This window comes from Nymphaea colorata, chromosome 1 (assembly GCF_008831285.2).
Source record: "Nymphaea colorata isolate Beijing-Zhang1983 chromosome 1, ASM883128v2, whole genome shotgun sequence".
Classification (NCBI taxonomy): domain Eukaryota; kingdom Viridiplantae; phylum Streptophyta; class Magnoliopsida; order Nymphaeales; family Nymphaeaceae; genus Nymphaea; species Nymphaea colorata.
In genome coordinates, this window is record NC_045138.2 from 35,432,917 (window position 1) to 35,446,348 (window position 13,432).

At 47.1% G+C, this 13,432-nt stretch overlaps 2 protein-coding genes across 2 annotated transcripts; both read right to left on the reverse strand.

Annotated features, from left to right (window-relative positions):
* Positions 1–3,417: 3,417 nt before the first annotated feature.
* On the reverse strand, positions 3,418–6,361 carry LOC116259722 (ETHYLENE INSENSITIVE 3-like 1 protein). Its single transcript, XM_031637636.1, has 2 exons — positions 6,130–6,361; positions 3,418–5,574 (listed from the first exon to the last, which is right to left on the reverse strand). The coding sequence occupies exon 2, from the start codon at positions 5,561–5,563 to the stop codon at positions 3,725–3,727; it is 1,839 nt and encodes a 612-aa protein (XP_031493496.1). The 5' UTR covers positions 5,564–5,574; positions 6,130–6,361; the 3' UTR covers positions 3,418–3,724.
* A 2,962-nt stretch (positions 6,362–9,323) lies between these two features.
* Positions 9,324–13,137, reverse strand: LOC116258883 (ETHYLENE INSENSITIVE 3-like 1 protein). The gene is made up of 2 exons (XM_031636328.2): positions 13,028–13,137; positions 9,324–11,552 (listed from the first exon to the last, which is right to left on the reverse strand). The coding sequence occupies exons 1-2, from the start codon at positions 13,047–13,049 to the stop codon at positions 9,670–9,672; spliced, it is 1,905 nt and encodes a 634-aa protein (XP_031492188.1). The 5' UTR covers positions 13,050–13,137; the 3' UTR covers positions 9,324–9,669.
* Between the last annotated feature and the right edge of the window lie 295 nt (positions 13,138–13,432).

Consider the following 13,432-nt stretch of genomic DNA (forward strand, 5'->3'; position numbering starts at 1 on the left):
TATATGATTGTTTTATACTTGCTCTCTATATGATTGGCTTGCAAATGAAGAGGCTTAAAATCTAAATCTAATTGACATTTGCAACTTTCCGTTCCTTGATAAATAAGTTAGTTTCAATTTGAATCCATAAAGCTTAAAGCACAGTTGAATAACTTGTTTTCGACGAAAAGAATCTTGATGAAACGCAGGCCATTCAATCTGCAAAATAAATCGGCTCAAAGACATTAAACTCTGGTTCTCTTGACGTAATTACCTGTGGAGGGAAGGGGTTCTGTAATTGAGCGAGGTCCACGCTCCCCTAAAATGAATTTGAATGAAACAGGAGAAGCCAAGGAGGAGGTAGTTTGGCAATCATGCATTTGGCGGACATTACATATTAAAGGAATTGAGTGGCAACAGCCAACAAGCGTAAGCAATAACACGTAATATTTCAGTACATCACGTGGCATATGGACACAAGATATCCAACGTATGTGATTAAGGTAGACTAGAAATGTGATAACTGGATCATGATCACGGTAAAATATCAGGACATCAACTTAAAAAAGATTTGCAAGTAATCATCCAACATCCAAAAAAGGCCTACTTATAGAGAGAAGGATGTATTCTAGTGGCAATACGTATTACACGGTCTTACATACGTACCCGTTACATGCAATGCAAACTTGCAAAGCCAAAAAAAAAGAAAAGTTTTTAGTAGATCCCAACAACCTCAAACAAAAAGGTTACTGCGTAATCACCAACAAAAGGTAAAACATATTGGTCAAGCGGGATGGAGGCGTTCCAAAAGGGTAAAGAGAGAGCAGAGCAGAGCACCCACGGGCGGCCAATTTTCTCCTCTGATTTTTTCTTCACAGCCATTAAGTGCGTAAAATTATGAAGGATGGAAAGAAAAGGTGACAAGGACATGTGAATTATTGTATTCAAAATGGAGGAGCTGAGAAAACCCTGAGACCGTCACTGACGCAAAACAAAAGCACTAAGTACGTGAACAGCTGTGTGAGGAGAGGGAGAGGGGGCCCTTGCTTATCCTCTGCTTTATATCTGATAGGGACGGGTGGGCCAACCCGTGTCTCAGAATATGAATTGATCCCCCGCAAGTGGGAAGCCCTCCCTTTTGTTTTTGTTGAGAGAGGACGTGGGGAATTTTTCGATTTTCATTAGCTAGCACACCACCTTTCTTTAATCTATGGAACTCAAGGCAAGGCAAGTTTATGATCTTACTGACCCGAACGAGTACGCATCGGACTTTGCTCATGTTGTCCTCCAACAAAAAATAAAATAAAAAAAATCGGCGGGAGAAATGACGAAACAGCTAAATCCATTTTGTTCTTCTTTTTTGTTGATACAAGCAAGAGGTGCTCCTGCCCTCGGAGCTTCGAAGAAGCAGATGAGATGGTGCCAATGGGGCCGTGACTGAAGCGGCGGGGCTGTGGCCCGGCCAGCTACACTGCAGGAGGCAGCGCATGTGGGGGGTCCTATCCTATCAATTCTTCAAGTGGGATGCGCGTGGAAATAAACAACAACATTGTCACACAGACACGCCCCACCTCTCTTCTTTCTTATCCACTACGTCCTCGGTCCTCCCTTCCAAAAGAACACAGGCACGCTCACGTACATGACATAAACGAGAAGAGTAATTGGTCTTGAGTAAAATTTCAAGTGCTCTGCTAAGACGCTTGTTTAGGAAAACAAAGAAAGAAAGAAGCTAAGCTTAATTTCGTAGCAAAGGGGATCATTTTTAGACATGATCGCAAATTTCTGAGATGTTAGATTTGCGTAGATTTTCAATTTTTTGGTTGCCCAAACCGCTGTTAGAGATCGTCGTCGGCCCTCCGGTCTTTTTCTTGTTCAGCTGTTCCTGTTCCTGTTCCTGTTCCTACCCCATGCAGCGCTGCAATTACTGTGCTTCTGAAACGCCCAAGAAGACACCCCAGACGCATGAGACAAGACTGCCGTCTACATCACGGCTACTCGTGTCAAAAAAATTAATCTGGCGGAAAGGCAGCTTTTCTCGTAATTAATGGGGTGTAGAGATAGGAAGGGAGACTTTTCTCAAAGAAATGAAAGCAGTGATAATGATGCAGAAGCGAGCCAAAGACAACAAAATCTGTAAAAACCACGCCACCCCCAAAACGCCAAGGACACTTTTTGAACCCACATGCTGCAACTAGAGCCGTCGCTTTGTTGCAAGTTGGGAGCCTGCCTGCCTGCGCTGCGGAACGGTGACTGTGAGGAGGACCCTTCCATCCGCCCATGTGGCTGCCACCATACATAGCTGCACTGCGAGTCACCTCATGCGAAAGCATTGTGCATTACATTACTCACATGGAGGGTGGGGAAGAAAAAATTATGCAGCAAAAAATACCTGCCCGGTTTCCCATTCAGGCAGCCGCCAGGGGCCTCGGATTTATGGATGCACCCCTTCAAGCTTCCAAAGGCCACACTTTTACATGCAAGTTGCCCCGCAACATTCAAAGGTCGAAGAAAGGCTTGCGTTGCCGGGTCAAGTGAATCTCCTCTCCCATATACTTCATGTTCGTCTACTACGTGCACAAATGGCTCGAATCTAACTATATGCAACATAAAAAAGATAAGGGTCATCGGTCTACAGTGTAGCGGTGAAAGGGGAGTGTCCCTGGCTTTGCTCGGTGCCGTGAGGCGGTCAGCTGACCACCTAACCGTCATCTCCGCTACAAGGTCCACCTCCCCTCTCCGATTCACCGTGCCCTACTGTCTCCAGGTCTCTCCCTCTCTCCACCTGCAGATAAAAGGTAAAGTCCACGTTCCTTTTTACTACCGACTCTTTTCCTTTGGTTTCGTCGGAAAGCTTCTTGTTACACCATTGGTTTCGTCGGAAAGCTTCTTGTTACACCATTGGTTTTTCCAACCTCAGAGAGAAGCCGCCTAAGGGAAAAAGAAATGAAGAAAGAAAATGGTTAGCTTATTTCGCTCACCCATGCAACTGTCTGCAGACTGCCTCCAAGCCACTCATCTTAAGCAGACCTCCCAACTATAGTATAAATCCACCTGCTGCCATTGATTTGCTTAATAAAAAGACTCCACCAGGTTTTACCGTTTTGACGAGCAAGCTCTCTCACGGCCAATAATCCAGTCTAGACTTGGGTTTATATACCAAGTCCAATAATATTTGGCACACACACGCAACAGTGAAAGTCCCGGCCATTTGTACTGTAAACGGTGGAATGCTTGAACCGCTTTCCTACTCAAAAGACCAAACTACTCAAAACACCACACCTCTGAAGCAGTCCTCACCGAAAACCTGAAGCAGTGCTGAACCCCACTCGCCTCAGAGGAGAGGGAGGGGCAATTGAAACTGTAATCACAATATCTTTTGAGGCTCTATCTAAAACAACGAGTGCAGGAAACCAAATCAAATTTGCCGGAAGCCAGAAGTAAAGATATTTTCATTTTATTAATGTTCATCAATACATCTTAAAGCAGAGCGAAGAAAAGAGGGCCTCTGCCTCTACATCTACGTATCTTAAATTAGACACCAGTAAAGAACTACAACCCGCTACCTGTAACATAGTTAAATACAAGCAAGGCCTCTTCCACAGAAAATTGGTCAAGCATTTGCAGTATCTGATCACCGATCATAGACAGCCAGTCAATAATTTGGCCATGAGAGTAATACCACTACCATCATCTCTCGTAAAAGGGGCCTCGTGAAAGACAGTTTGCAGCACGAGCTCCAGTATGCTCAGGCAAACCAATGTGTTGTGCCCAGCTTATGCAGCACTGGTCCCCGGGAGAACGAATCGAACTCCATGGGGAAGAACGCCGACCCAAACTTGTAACCGGGATTCACATCCTGTTGGTTGTCGTCAAAGCCATGGGCAAACATCTTACATTGCTCCAACGCCATACTCATCCCACAACTCTGCTCATCGAAAACGTTTGCAAGAAGGGGACTGGGGCCTTCATTTCGCCCTTCATGAACACTTGGACGACTGATGACCTTTCTCTGCTGCTCATATAATGCAAAGAGATCGTTGATCGATTTGTGCCCATCGACCGGTATGCCCAACCCTGTTAAAGGGCCTGGGTTGTGATCCACCAGACTCTGAGAAGGGGGGTTCGGAGGAATTGGGGACGAAGCCGCTCCGACCTGCATATTTGCCTGCTTTCTGGACGCATAACCGGCCGTCCGGTTCGCACTCACAGCAACAGACAGGTTTGGCTCCTGCGGCTGCTTCCCTTCCGCAACCGGCAAGCAGAAAATAGGCTTTTCATCATTAGCCACCACAGCAGGCAGAGTGATTCCCTGAGGAAAATTTGAGGAATAAAAGCAGTTGGACCCATGGTTGTTTCTCGTGCTCTTGCTCGCGAACCCCATCTGGCAATCATGACAGGGGGACTCGATATTGTCCCGAATGTACGCCTTGCTTTCCATCATCAGCTGCTCGGCTGGGAACTTCCTCTTGCGGACACAGTCGGAAGCGGTTTCCGCGTTCATTGATGGAATAATCCGCTCTCCCGCGACGCCCGGGTGGAAGAGCTCCGGTTTACGATCCAGAAATTCCATGTTAGCATCATCATCATCATAGCCATCAACATCATACTCACTGCTTCCGTTGCATGCGATAGTCCCATTCCCGCTCAAGGATGATAGGGGAAGGCACGCATCTGGGTTCATCTGGCGAGCGAGCAGTTCCTCATGGTTGACGACTGCCGACCACGTCGAACTCTCCTTGGCCGTCATCTTGTCCTGAAGGCACTTGGACTGCCGCACCAGCCTCCGTATCTTGTCGATGTCAGGGGAGATGTGTTTGATCACGGCGGTGAGCACGCTCACCTTCCATGCCTTCTTCAGATCGTGAGGCTTCTTGTATGGAGGGGGCCCCTGGTCCTTTGGGAGCCCCAATTGAGGCCACCAATCCTCCATGCCCGTTGGCCACCAAGGGGGAGCCACACCTTTCTCGAGAGGGAAACGCCTCTGCGGAGGCTCGCAGTGCTGCATAAGGGCCGATAACAGAGACCCCAAGGTTGTGTCTTGAAGTTCTTGAAGCGTCTGCGGCGTCGAAATCATGCCTGAATTCTCCTCCATGCAACCTGGAATGGCGTTTTCCGCCTGATACTTGGCGATTGCAGCGGGGCCGTTGCGATCGAACCTCACCTTCTCCTTCCACCAGGCACGAAGGTTATCGGAGGCGCCGCTGACGGGCTTGCCCTTCTCAGGGATGATTCCGTAGACGAATCCCTGGGCTTTGCACACCTCCATCATCTTAAGCATGTACTTGAGAATTCCATCCTGCGCCCTGGACATCTTCTTCCGCCTAGCTTGTTCCTGCGATTGCCTCTGTTTGGCGATGTCGCCGCTATCTTTGGCTTTATTTTGCTCCTTGAGCCGTCTCAACCTGATGCGATCCCTCCACATCCTGCGCTCGAGCTCATCGACATCAATCTCCTCCTCGCTGTCATCATCGTCCGGGAGGACCTCCCCTTCATTCGCAATCGTTTGATCGCACGCCGGTTGCGGGAGGGGGACAGGCGGGAAGCCGAAGCTCCCTGCGAATCCGATTTCTTCGTATATATCCATGTCTTGTTTACCTGAACCAAGAGGAAGAAACAATTGTGAGTCGCACCATAGAGCAAGAAGCCTTTCTCCTTCCGCAATTAAAAGAACAAATACCAAACAATTCTGAAACAAAGAATCTGAAGATATGCACGAGCAGACAGAAGAAGAAGAAGAAAATTATGATATGTTTGGGTGTAAAGGGAACAGAGTCCACCGAACTAGGAGTTCAAAGAAAGAGAATTATGGTCAGCAATAATCTTGCAACTAGACATCGACTGCAAGTTATGCGGTGACCTATTGTTCCAAATACGCGGGCATGAGAGAGAGAGAGAGATTTGACAACAGAGTGGAAAGGAAAACTCCAGGGAATTCACATCCTCCCTGTTTCCGCCAGTCGCAACACCACCTATCATGAAGATGCCCTCACCCAACCCCGATCGAAAGACTGAATTCCATCAATCTTCCGAGGAGAATGAAGGTACCAAGTGCGTAGACAACGGAGCAGGACATCAAAGTTCCGAGCTCTTGTGAAAGAAAAGAGAAATAAAGAAACTTGACTGGCAGAAGAATGGATGATTCTTCTTTACCTTTGCAGTAAGATGTTGGACGATTTCACGAACAAGTCCTTCCTTCTGCCTGAGTTCTTCAATTCAAATTGTATGTGTGTGTGGGTGAGAGAGAGAGAGAGAAGGGGAGGGACAAAAACAAAGAAAAGCTAAGACAAGAGGGGCCTGGCTTTCATCTCTGAATAAGAGGAAGAGGCAGTAGTACTAGTAGAGGCTGCTGCTGCTGCTGCTGCTGCTTAGTCCGTCCCCTCCTCCCCTTTTCGTTATAAGGTTCAGGCCACGCGGGGTTAACCCGCGTATGAGGTCAGGGTTTGGTTAATCTGTATAACCATGGTTAATTGGGAGGGGGACTAAGGTAAGGAAATCGGGGTGCGGTGAGAATGAGATGACCCAACCAAGGCCCCAAGGGTCACCACCACCCGAGAAAGCTTGTCCGCTTCCCCCGCCCAAGCTGTTCCACTTCCCAACGCCACCTCTGTTTTTACCTTGCTTCCTCCCAAGTGAACCGCGGTTTAAACTCCCCAAGTAAACACCTCCAATGCGTAAACACCCTCTTCCTCTTCCTCTTCCTCTTCTCTCCAAAACACTCACAACTCAATCCATGGGGCCTCAGCCACGTGCAATGTCTAACTGGTAAAAGCACGACGTGTCCCCGCTCAGCCACTGCCCCTTCCCCTCCACGGAAGCCTTATCTCCACTTGATTGGCCACCATACACCTCTCGTTCCCCCCGCCGTTTCCACCATAATTTAATCCATTTCCCGGCGAATGTGGCCCTGCAGTCTCCCCGCAAAAGTTTATTTCCAATCTCGCTACAACTTTCTACTTTTAAGGGAGGGCGTAATCTGACGGCCTGAAAAGATTTCACTCCGTAGCTCCTCAACCAAACACATATAGGAAGCTGTTTGTTGGTTTTTCATTCCCATTATCAGAAATCGGAGAGGGAAAACGCCCCATTAACTACTCAAATAATCTTTCCCATACGTCATTTCATGTGTTCGTTGATAAAAGTAAGAACAGAAAAGAAAAAAAGGGAAAGGAAGTATAAGGTCCGGGTCCCTGTTTGTGATATCTTTCTGATTTCACCTGTGATATTTTATTATTCTTCTTTTGCTTTTCGAGCAAAACTTCACCGGCTTCCGATGACAAGTTGGAACAAAGTTTCTGGCCGCCTTCGTTTTCCGAAAAGAAAAACGGAAGAAAGCAAAGCGCCCACAGGGTTCCAGCTGCAGCCAGCCAACGTCTGAGTGTTGTGAACCGCCTGCACTTTTCCTCCTGTGATAAGTCAAAAAAGAAAAAGATTGGAGGAGAGAGAGATTTCCATAACGACGGACAGCGCCCTGGAAAGGGACGGTCGTCAGCAAAACTTAACTTCTCCTTCTCTGATAAAGGAAAAGAACGGTTACGAGGCATTAAAAATTTTAAAATTCTATCATGAATCGGTCGATGGAAGGCAAAGAACATGCTTAAAAATAATATATATATATATATATATGTCAGTGAATAAACTATGATTCAGTTTATCTGAAGTCACTCGCTTATTTAATGAAGGCCCTTCATTTAAATTAAATAGAAAAAAAATATAAACCAATATTAAATAACAAAAATACATTTTTTTTCACTTTATTTTTTTCTCCATCATTCATTAAGTTGAATTTGATGGCGCAAATTAGAATTAAAAGGCCGAATGACTCTAAAAAGTTAAAAGACACCATTCAAAGATTAGTTTTGGTGAAACTCATGTTTTTGGGTAATCCAAACCCTCGTGTAAAAGCAAAATCATGTGCTACCTCCAGAGATTTGTTTAGGTTTCATCCAAACGCCTTGTAAAATTTTTTAGATTGATCTGGAATTTCAAAACCATGGAGCCATTCTCGTAGCATAGCACAGTAAGGTTCTAGCAAAGCCCTTGGCCCATCTCTCCAGAGAAATCGCTCCTTCACTTCTCTCGGGAGCACTCGGCATCGAAGTGTATGGGTGAGGGCTATATGATGGAACGCCAATATTGATCAGGTGTCGATTCCCCTTTCTTCGACATAGCGTCTACAAGCCCTTCCTGAAGAAGAAGAAGAAGAAGAACATAGTCTGTCGTTGTTAGATGACTCGGGTCACTTTCTCTTTCTTGGTTTATCTATAGAAAATCACGCCCCGCTTCTTGAAATTGTCCTCTTTTAGTGTGACATTCCTCGTGTTTGCCCACAGGAGAAGATCCAGGGGTTAGATTTACTTTGAGTAATTAAACTTGTCAAGAAGCTAGCGAAGTTTAAGTTAAAAGAAAAGAAGGCCAGTTCAGAGAGGATTGAGCATGTCTCTGTGGAGTCAATGGATCCCAAAAGAGCCACCTCCACTTTTATCCTTTTGGCACCACATTTCAATTTGGACGTTCCTGTACTTGGAAGATGAGTAGCCCCAAGATCTGTACTCCTCACTTCTGAAGAGATGCTTTCGGTTAAGTTAACTAACCTTCCAAAGGAGAAACTGCACTGCACTGCACTGTTTTTTTTTTTCCTTTAGCAGCCATATCATCCAATTATTATTTCCTAAAATATTATAAGGGCAAGAGTTTAATGATCAGCTACTTTTCATTTCAGGGGGTCTGGCGGATGCTCCCAAGGGTGCACGCACACCCTGTTTACTTGAAATAAATATTACTCCAATGTTGGATCATATCATCTCAACAAGCAAGAAATTAATATATAGTTTGCAGTTCCAATAGACGACGACGAAAGCTGCGGACGAGTACAACCTGAGTCTCTAATTGAATAATTGGTGCCACCGATCACGTTCTTGTGGTTTTCCAATTAACAATTCTAACTGTCCGAATACGAAGGTCAGAGATAATGACCAACAGGGAATTACTTTTTCTTTCAGTTAACATTCATCCATCCCCTGTACGCTTTACTCCCTAAAATTTTCAAACTGTTAAAAAACAAGACAATCAAAACCACAGCACCATTATCAGGCCTTGCTGAGTATCCGCACTCAAGTAGGCGACCTCAGACAAGAAGAACGGAGCCAGACAGGAAGTAGAGTTATTTAGCGCCATTCCATCAGGTGCTAATAATAGCCTATAGAAACTGCGTCAGTCGCAAATTAAATGATTCCACAGAATCGGTCGAGATTCTTTTCTTGATCGTTAGCAGCTGCACCGGACACACAAGTCGCATAAGATAGAAAGGTATGCAGATTGTAGCCAGAGACATACTTGCCAATATATGTAAAAACAATATTTATATCTTATTCATGTTCAGCAACAGATCTAAAGGCAGAAGGAAGCCAAGAGGATCTCCGCCTCTACTTCTACGTATCATGAATTTGTTACCGGTACAGAACTACAACCCGCTACATGGAAGATCGTCACATACAAGGAAGGAAGGCCTCCTCCAGAGAAAACCGGTGAAACTTTGCGCTTGGCGATCACAGATCATAAACCGCCACCCAAAAATTTGGTCAACAGAGTTTTGCCATCATCTCTTTGCGACGGCTGAAGGAGAGGAAAGGGCCTGGTGAAACAAACCCCTCGCAGCACAGCACCAGCACCAGCTCCAGCAAGTTCAACTGATCAGGCAAACCAATGTGTTGCGCCCAGCTTCTGCAGCTCTGGTCCTCGGGAAAAGGAATCGAAGTCCATGGGCAATAACGCCGACCCACACTTGTAACGGGGATTGACATCCTGCTGGTTGTCGTCAAAGCCATGAGCAAACATCTTACACTGCTCCAACCCCATACTCATCCCACAACTTTGCTCATCGAAAACGTCAGCGAGCAGGGGATTGGGGCCTCCATTTCGAACATCATGATTTCCCAGCGCTAGGTCTCTTGGAGCCTCATGGACATTTGGACGGCCCAGTATCTTCCTCTGCTGCTCATACAATGCGAAGAGATCGTTGATTGATTTGTGCACATCCACCGGGACACCAACCCCTGTTAAAGGCCCTGGGTTGTGATCCATCATACTACGAACCCCCGGTGGAGTTGGGGACGGAGGCGCTGCCACCTGCATATTTGCCAGGTTTCTTGACGCATAGCCGGCCGTCCGGTTCGCGGTCACAGCAATAGACGGGTTTTGCTCCTGCTGCCGCTGCTTCCCTTCCGGAACCGGCAAGCAGAAAACAGGCTTCTCTTCTTGATTAGCCACCACGCCCGGCAGAGTGATTCCCTGAGGAAAGTTTGAGGGATAAAAGCAGTTGGACCCATGGTTGCTTCTCGCGCTCTTGCTCGCGAAACCCATCGGGAAGTCGTGACAGGGGGACTCGGTATTGTCCCCAATGTATGCCTTGCCTTCCATCATCAGCTGCTCCCCAGGGAACTTCCTCTTGCGGATGCAGTCGGAAGCAGTATCCCCGTTCATTGATGGAATAATCCTCTCTCCCGCGACGCCCGGGTGGAAGAGCTCCGGTTTGCACTCCAGAACTTCCATGTTTGCATCATCCTCATCATAGCCATCAACATCATACTCACAGCTTCCGTTGTACGTGATAGTCCCATTGCCGCTCAAGCATGACAGGGGAAGGCCGGCATCCGGGTTCATCTGGCGAGCGAGCAGCTCCTCATGGTTAACGACTGCCGACCACGTCGAACTCTCCTTGGCCGTCATCTTGTCCTGAAGGCACTTGGACTGCCGCACCAGCCTCCGTATCTTGTCGATGTCAGGGGAGATGTGCTTGATCACGGCGGTAAGCACGCTCACCTTCCATGCCTTCTTCAGATCGTGAGGCTTCTTGTATGGAGGGGGGCCCTGGTCCTTTGGGAGCCCCAATTGAGGCCACCAATCCTCGTTGCCCGTTGGCCACCACGGGGGAGCTACACCTTTCTCGAGAGGGAAACGCCTCTGAGGAGGCTCGCAGTGCTGCATGAGGGCCGATAATAGAGACCCCAAGGTTGTGTCTTGAAGTTCTTGAAGCGTCTGCGGCGTCGAAATCATGCCTGAATTCTCCTCCATGCTACCAGGAATGGCGTTTTCCGCCTGAAACTTGGCGATTGCAGCAGGACCGTTGCGATCGAACCGCACCTTCTCCTTCCACCAGGCACGAAGATTATCGGAGGCGCCGCTGACGGGCTTGCCCTTCTCAGGGATGATTCCGTAGACGAAGCCCTGGGCTTTGCAAACCTCCATCATCTTAAGCATGTACTTGAGAATCCCATCCTGAGCCCTGGACATCTTCTTTCGTCGGGCCTGCTCTTGCGATTGCCTCTGCTTGGCGATGTCGCCGCTCTCTTTGGCCTTGTTTTGCTCCTTGAGCCGTCTCAACCTGATGCGGTCCCTCCACATCCTGCGCTCGAGCTCATCGACATCAATCTCCTCCTCGCTTTCATCATCATCCTGCAGGATCTCCCCTTCATTCGCAATTGTCTGATCGCACGCCGAGTGCGGGAGGGGGACAGACGGGAGCCCTAAACTCGCCGTGAATCCCATTTCTTCATATATATTCATATCTCGATTACCTTGAACCAACACGAAGAAACAATCGCGAGTCACAACATCAACATGAAGCATAAAACCTTCCTTTTTCCGGAACAAAACACAAACATCAAAGAAATCTGAAGGAAGAATCTGAAGAAATTCTTACTCCTTCGGGTCCAAAGTGAGGAACCAAAGTAGCAGTTGAGAGAAAGAGTAGTATGGTCACTAACAAGCTTACAATTAGTCGTCAACAGAAGGTTGTGAGGTGATTAACAGGGCCAACGGAGCCTTATCCTCAGCATGGGTGGCCAGAAAATTAAGGTATGCTCTACGGGTGGGGCCCACCTTTTTTTGCTATTCATTCATCTTTAGTTAGGAATGAGGATTCGTTTACTTCGAACAAGAAAGAACTCTCTGGGAGATTTTATAGGTGGCTTGAATCAACGGTTGGGTGGGTCTTCCTTCGAAAAATTCTACAACAATCGGTAACCTGTTTTGTGAAAATTTCTTCTTGGCTGGAAGACGGAAGCATCTGGCGCGTGCTTTACGCACCCAAACCTCCGGCAGAATACCTAATTCGAAAGCATTTCTGGATTTGCTCTACCCGGGGATAAAATAAAGAGAAGGAAAAACTCAGGTGCCGTGATCGAAAATAAAGAATGACCCAACAATTCAAAGCGGCATCTTTTTGTAATGGAGAAACTTTATTAATAAAACGAACCACCGTCCGATTAGTGGACCTTTCTCTTGTGAAGGATCATTGATCATTTCCTAGCGAAACAAAATCAAAGACCAAAACGAATTACGGAGGAAGACGTCGTACACTATTCACTGGTGAACGTACAAGTCTTGAATAGGAATACCAAGTCTTGAAAGGCCATGTTTCAGCAAAGGTGGAATCCCAGATCCTCGGCTGTCAGGTGATCTCAGGTCGGAAGGGGCGAGGAAGGTGTTTCGATCTTTCTTTCGCGCGGTGGAGAGAGAGAGAGAGAGAGAGGCAGAAAGTTTACCGGAGCGAGAACCTCTGCAAAGCGAAATACACACAGGGGGAGAGAGAGAGACGACAGAGGGTTTCGACCGCCGAAACTCTCTGCCGGGTGAACGCTCCATGGACACGCTGTGGCCGCAAACAGAAAAAAAAAACACACACACACAACTCGACCGCCATGAGTGAGTGAGAGAGCAGCCAGCAAAATCCACAGAGAGAGAAAGAGACAGAGAATCGGGAGACGGTATAAACCAACGAAAGCCTCTGCTGGGAAAGCCCTCCATCTCCATGGCCGCCGCAGCGGCTGCATAAAAAACACACACACAAACAAAACACAGCTCCACAGAGGGTTTCGCTGGGCAAACCCCCTTCCGGTAAAACCCACAGAGAGAGAGAGGGAGAGAGCCGCAGAGGGCTAACCCTCTGCCGAGAAAACGCAACATGGCCACCGCAACCGCCGAAAACAAAAAAAAAAAACAAAGGGGAGGAAAACGCAACTCGACCGCCAGAGAGAGAGAGAGAACTCACCATGAGAAAGAGAGACGGCCATCGGCGTCGAGCTGTGCTTCGGCACAGAGAGAGATGGGCTTCTTCAACGAACGAAAGATGCTGTAAGTCGCACGTGATCGGTTCTTAGGAGGGAGGCCGTGAGACTCCGTATTTTAAAACCACCGATTTCAGAACCTGGATCTGAAATCAGCCCCGGAACCCAGACCCGGGGCAATCAAACATAACCAAAATGTTGTTGATTTGCAAAGTTATCACATCACGGATAAATATTTCAATGAAAAAAATTAAATGTTTGCTATTCTTCTTGATATTTTTTTTTTTTAAAATTTTGCTCCTTTTGAATGTAAAAATAGTCAAAACTCCTGGAGGGCCTATTTAATAAGCTCCGTTTCTAATAAAAATAAAAGTTATCGGCGTTTCTCC

Excerpts from the sequence above, each read along its gene's own strand:
- LOC116259722 (XM_031637636.1), bottom strand. The coding sequence starts at position 5,563 with ATGGATATATACGAAGAAATCGGATTCGCAGGGAGCTTCGGCTTCCCG.
- LOC116258883 (XM_031636328.2), bottom strand. The coding sequence starts at position 13,049 with ATGGCCGTCTCTCTTTCTCATG. Across the intron at positions 11,553-13,027 it reads GGCCGTCTCTCTTTCTCATG|GTAATCGAGATATGAATATA; the intron begins GTGAGTTCTCTC and ends TGTTGGTTCAAG.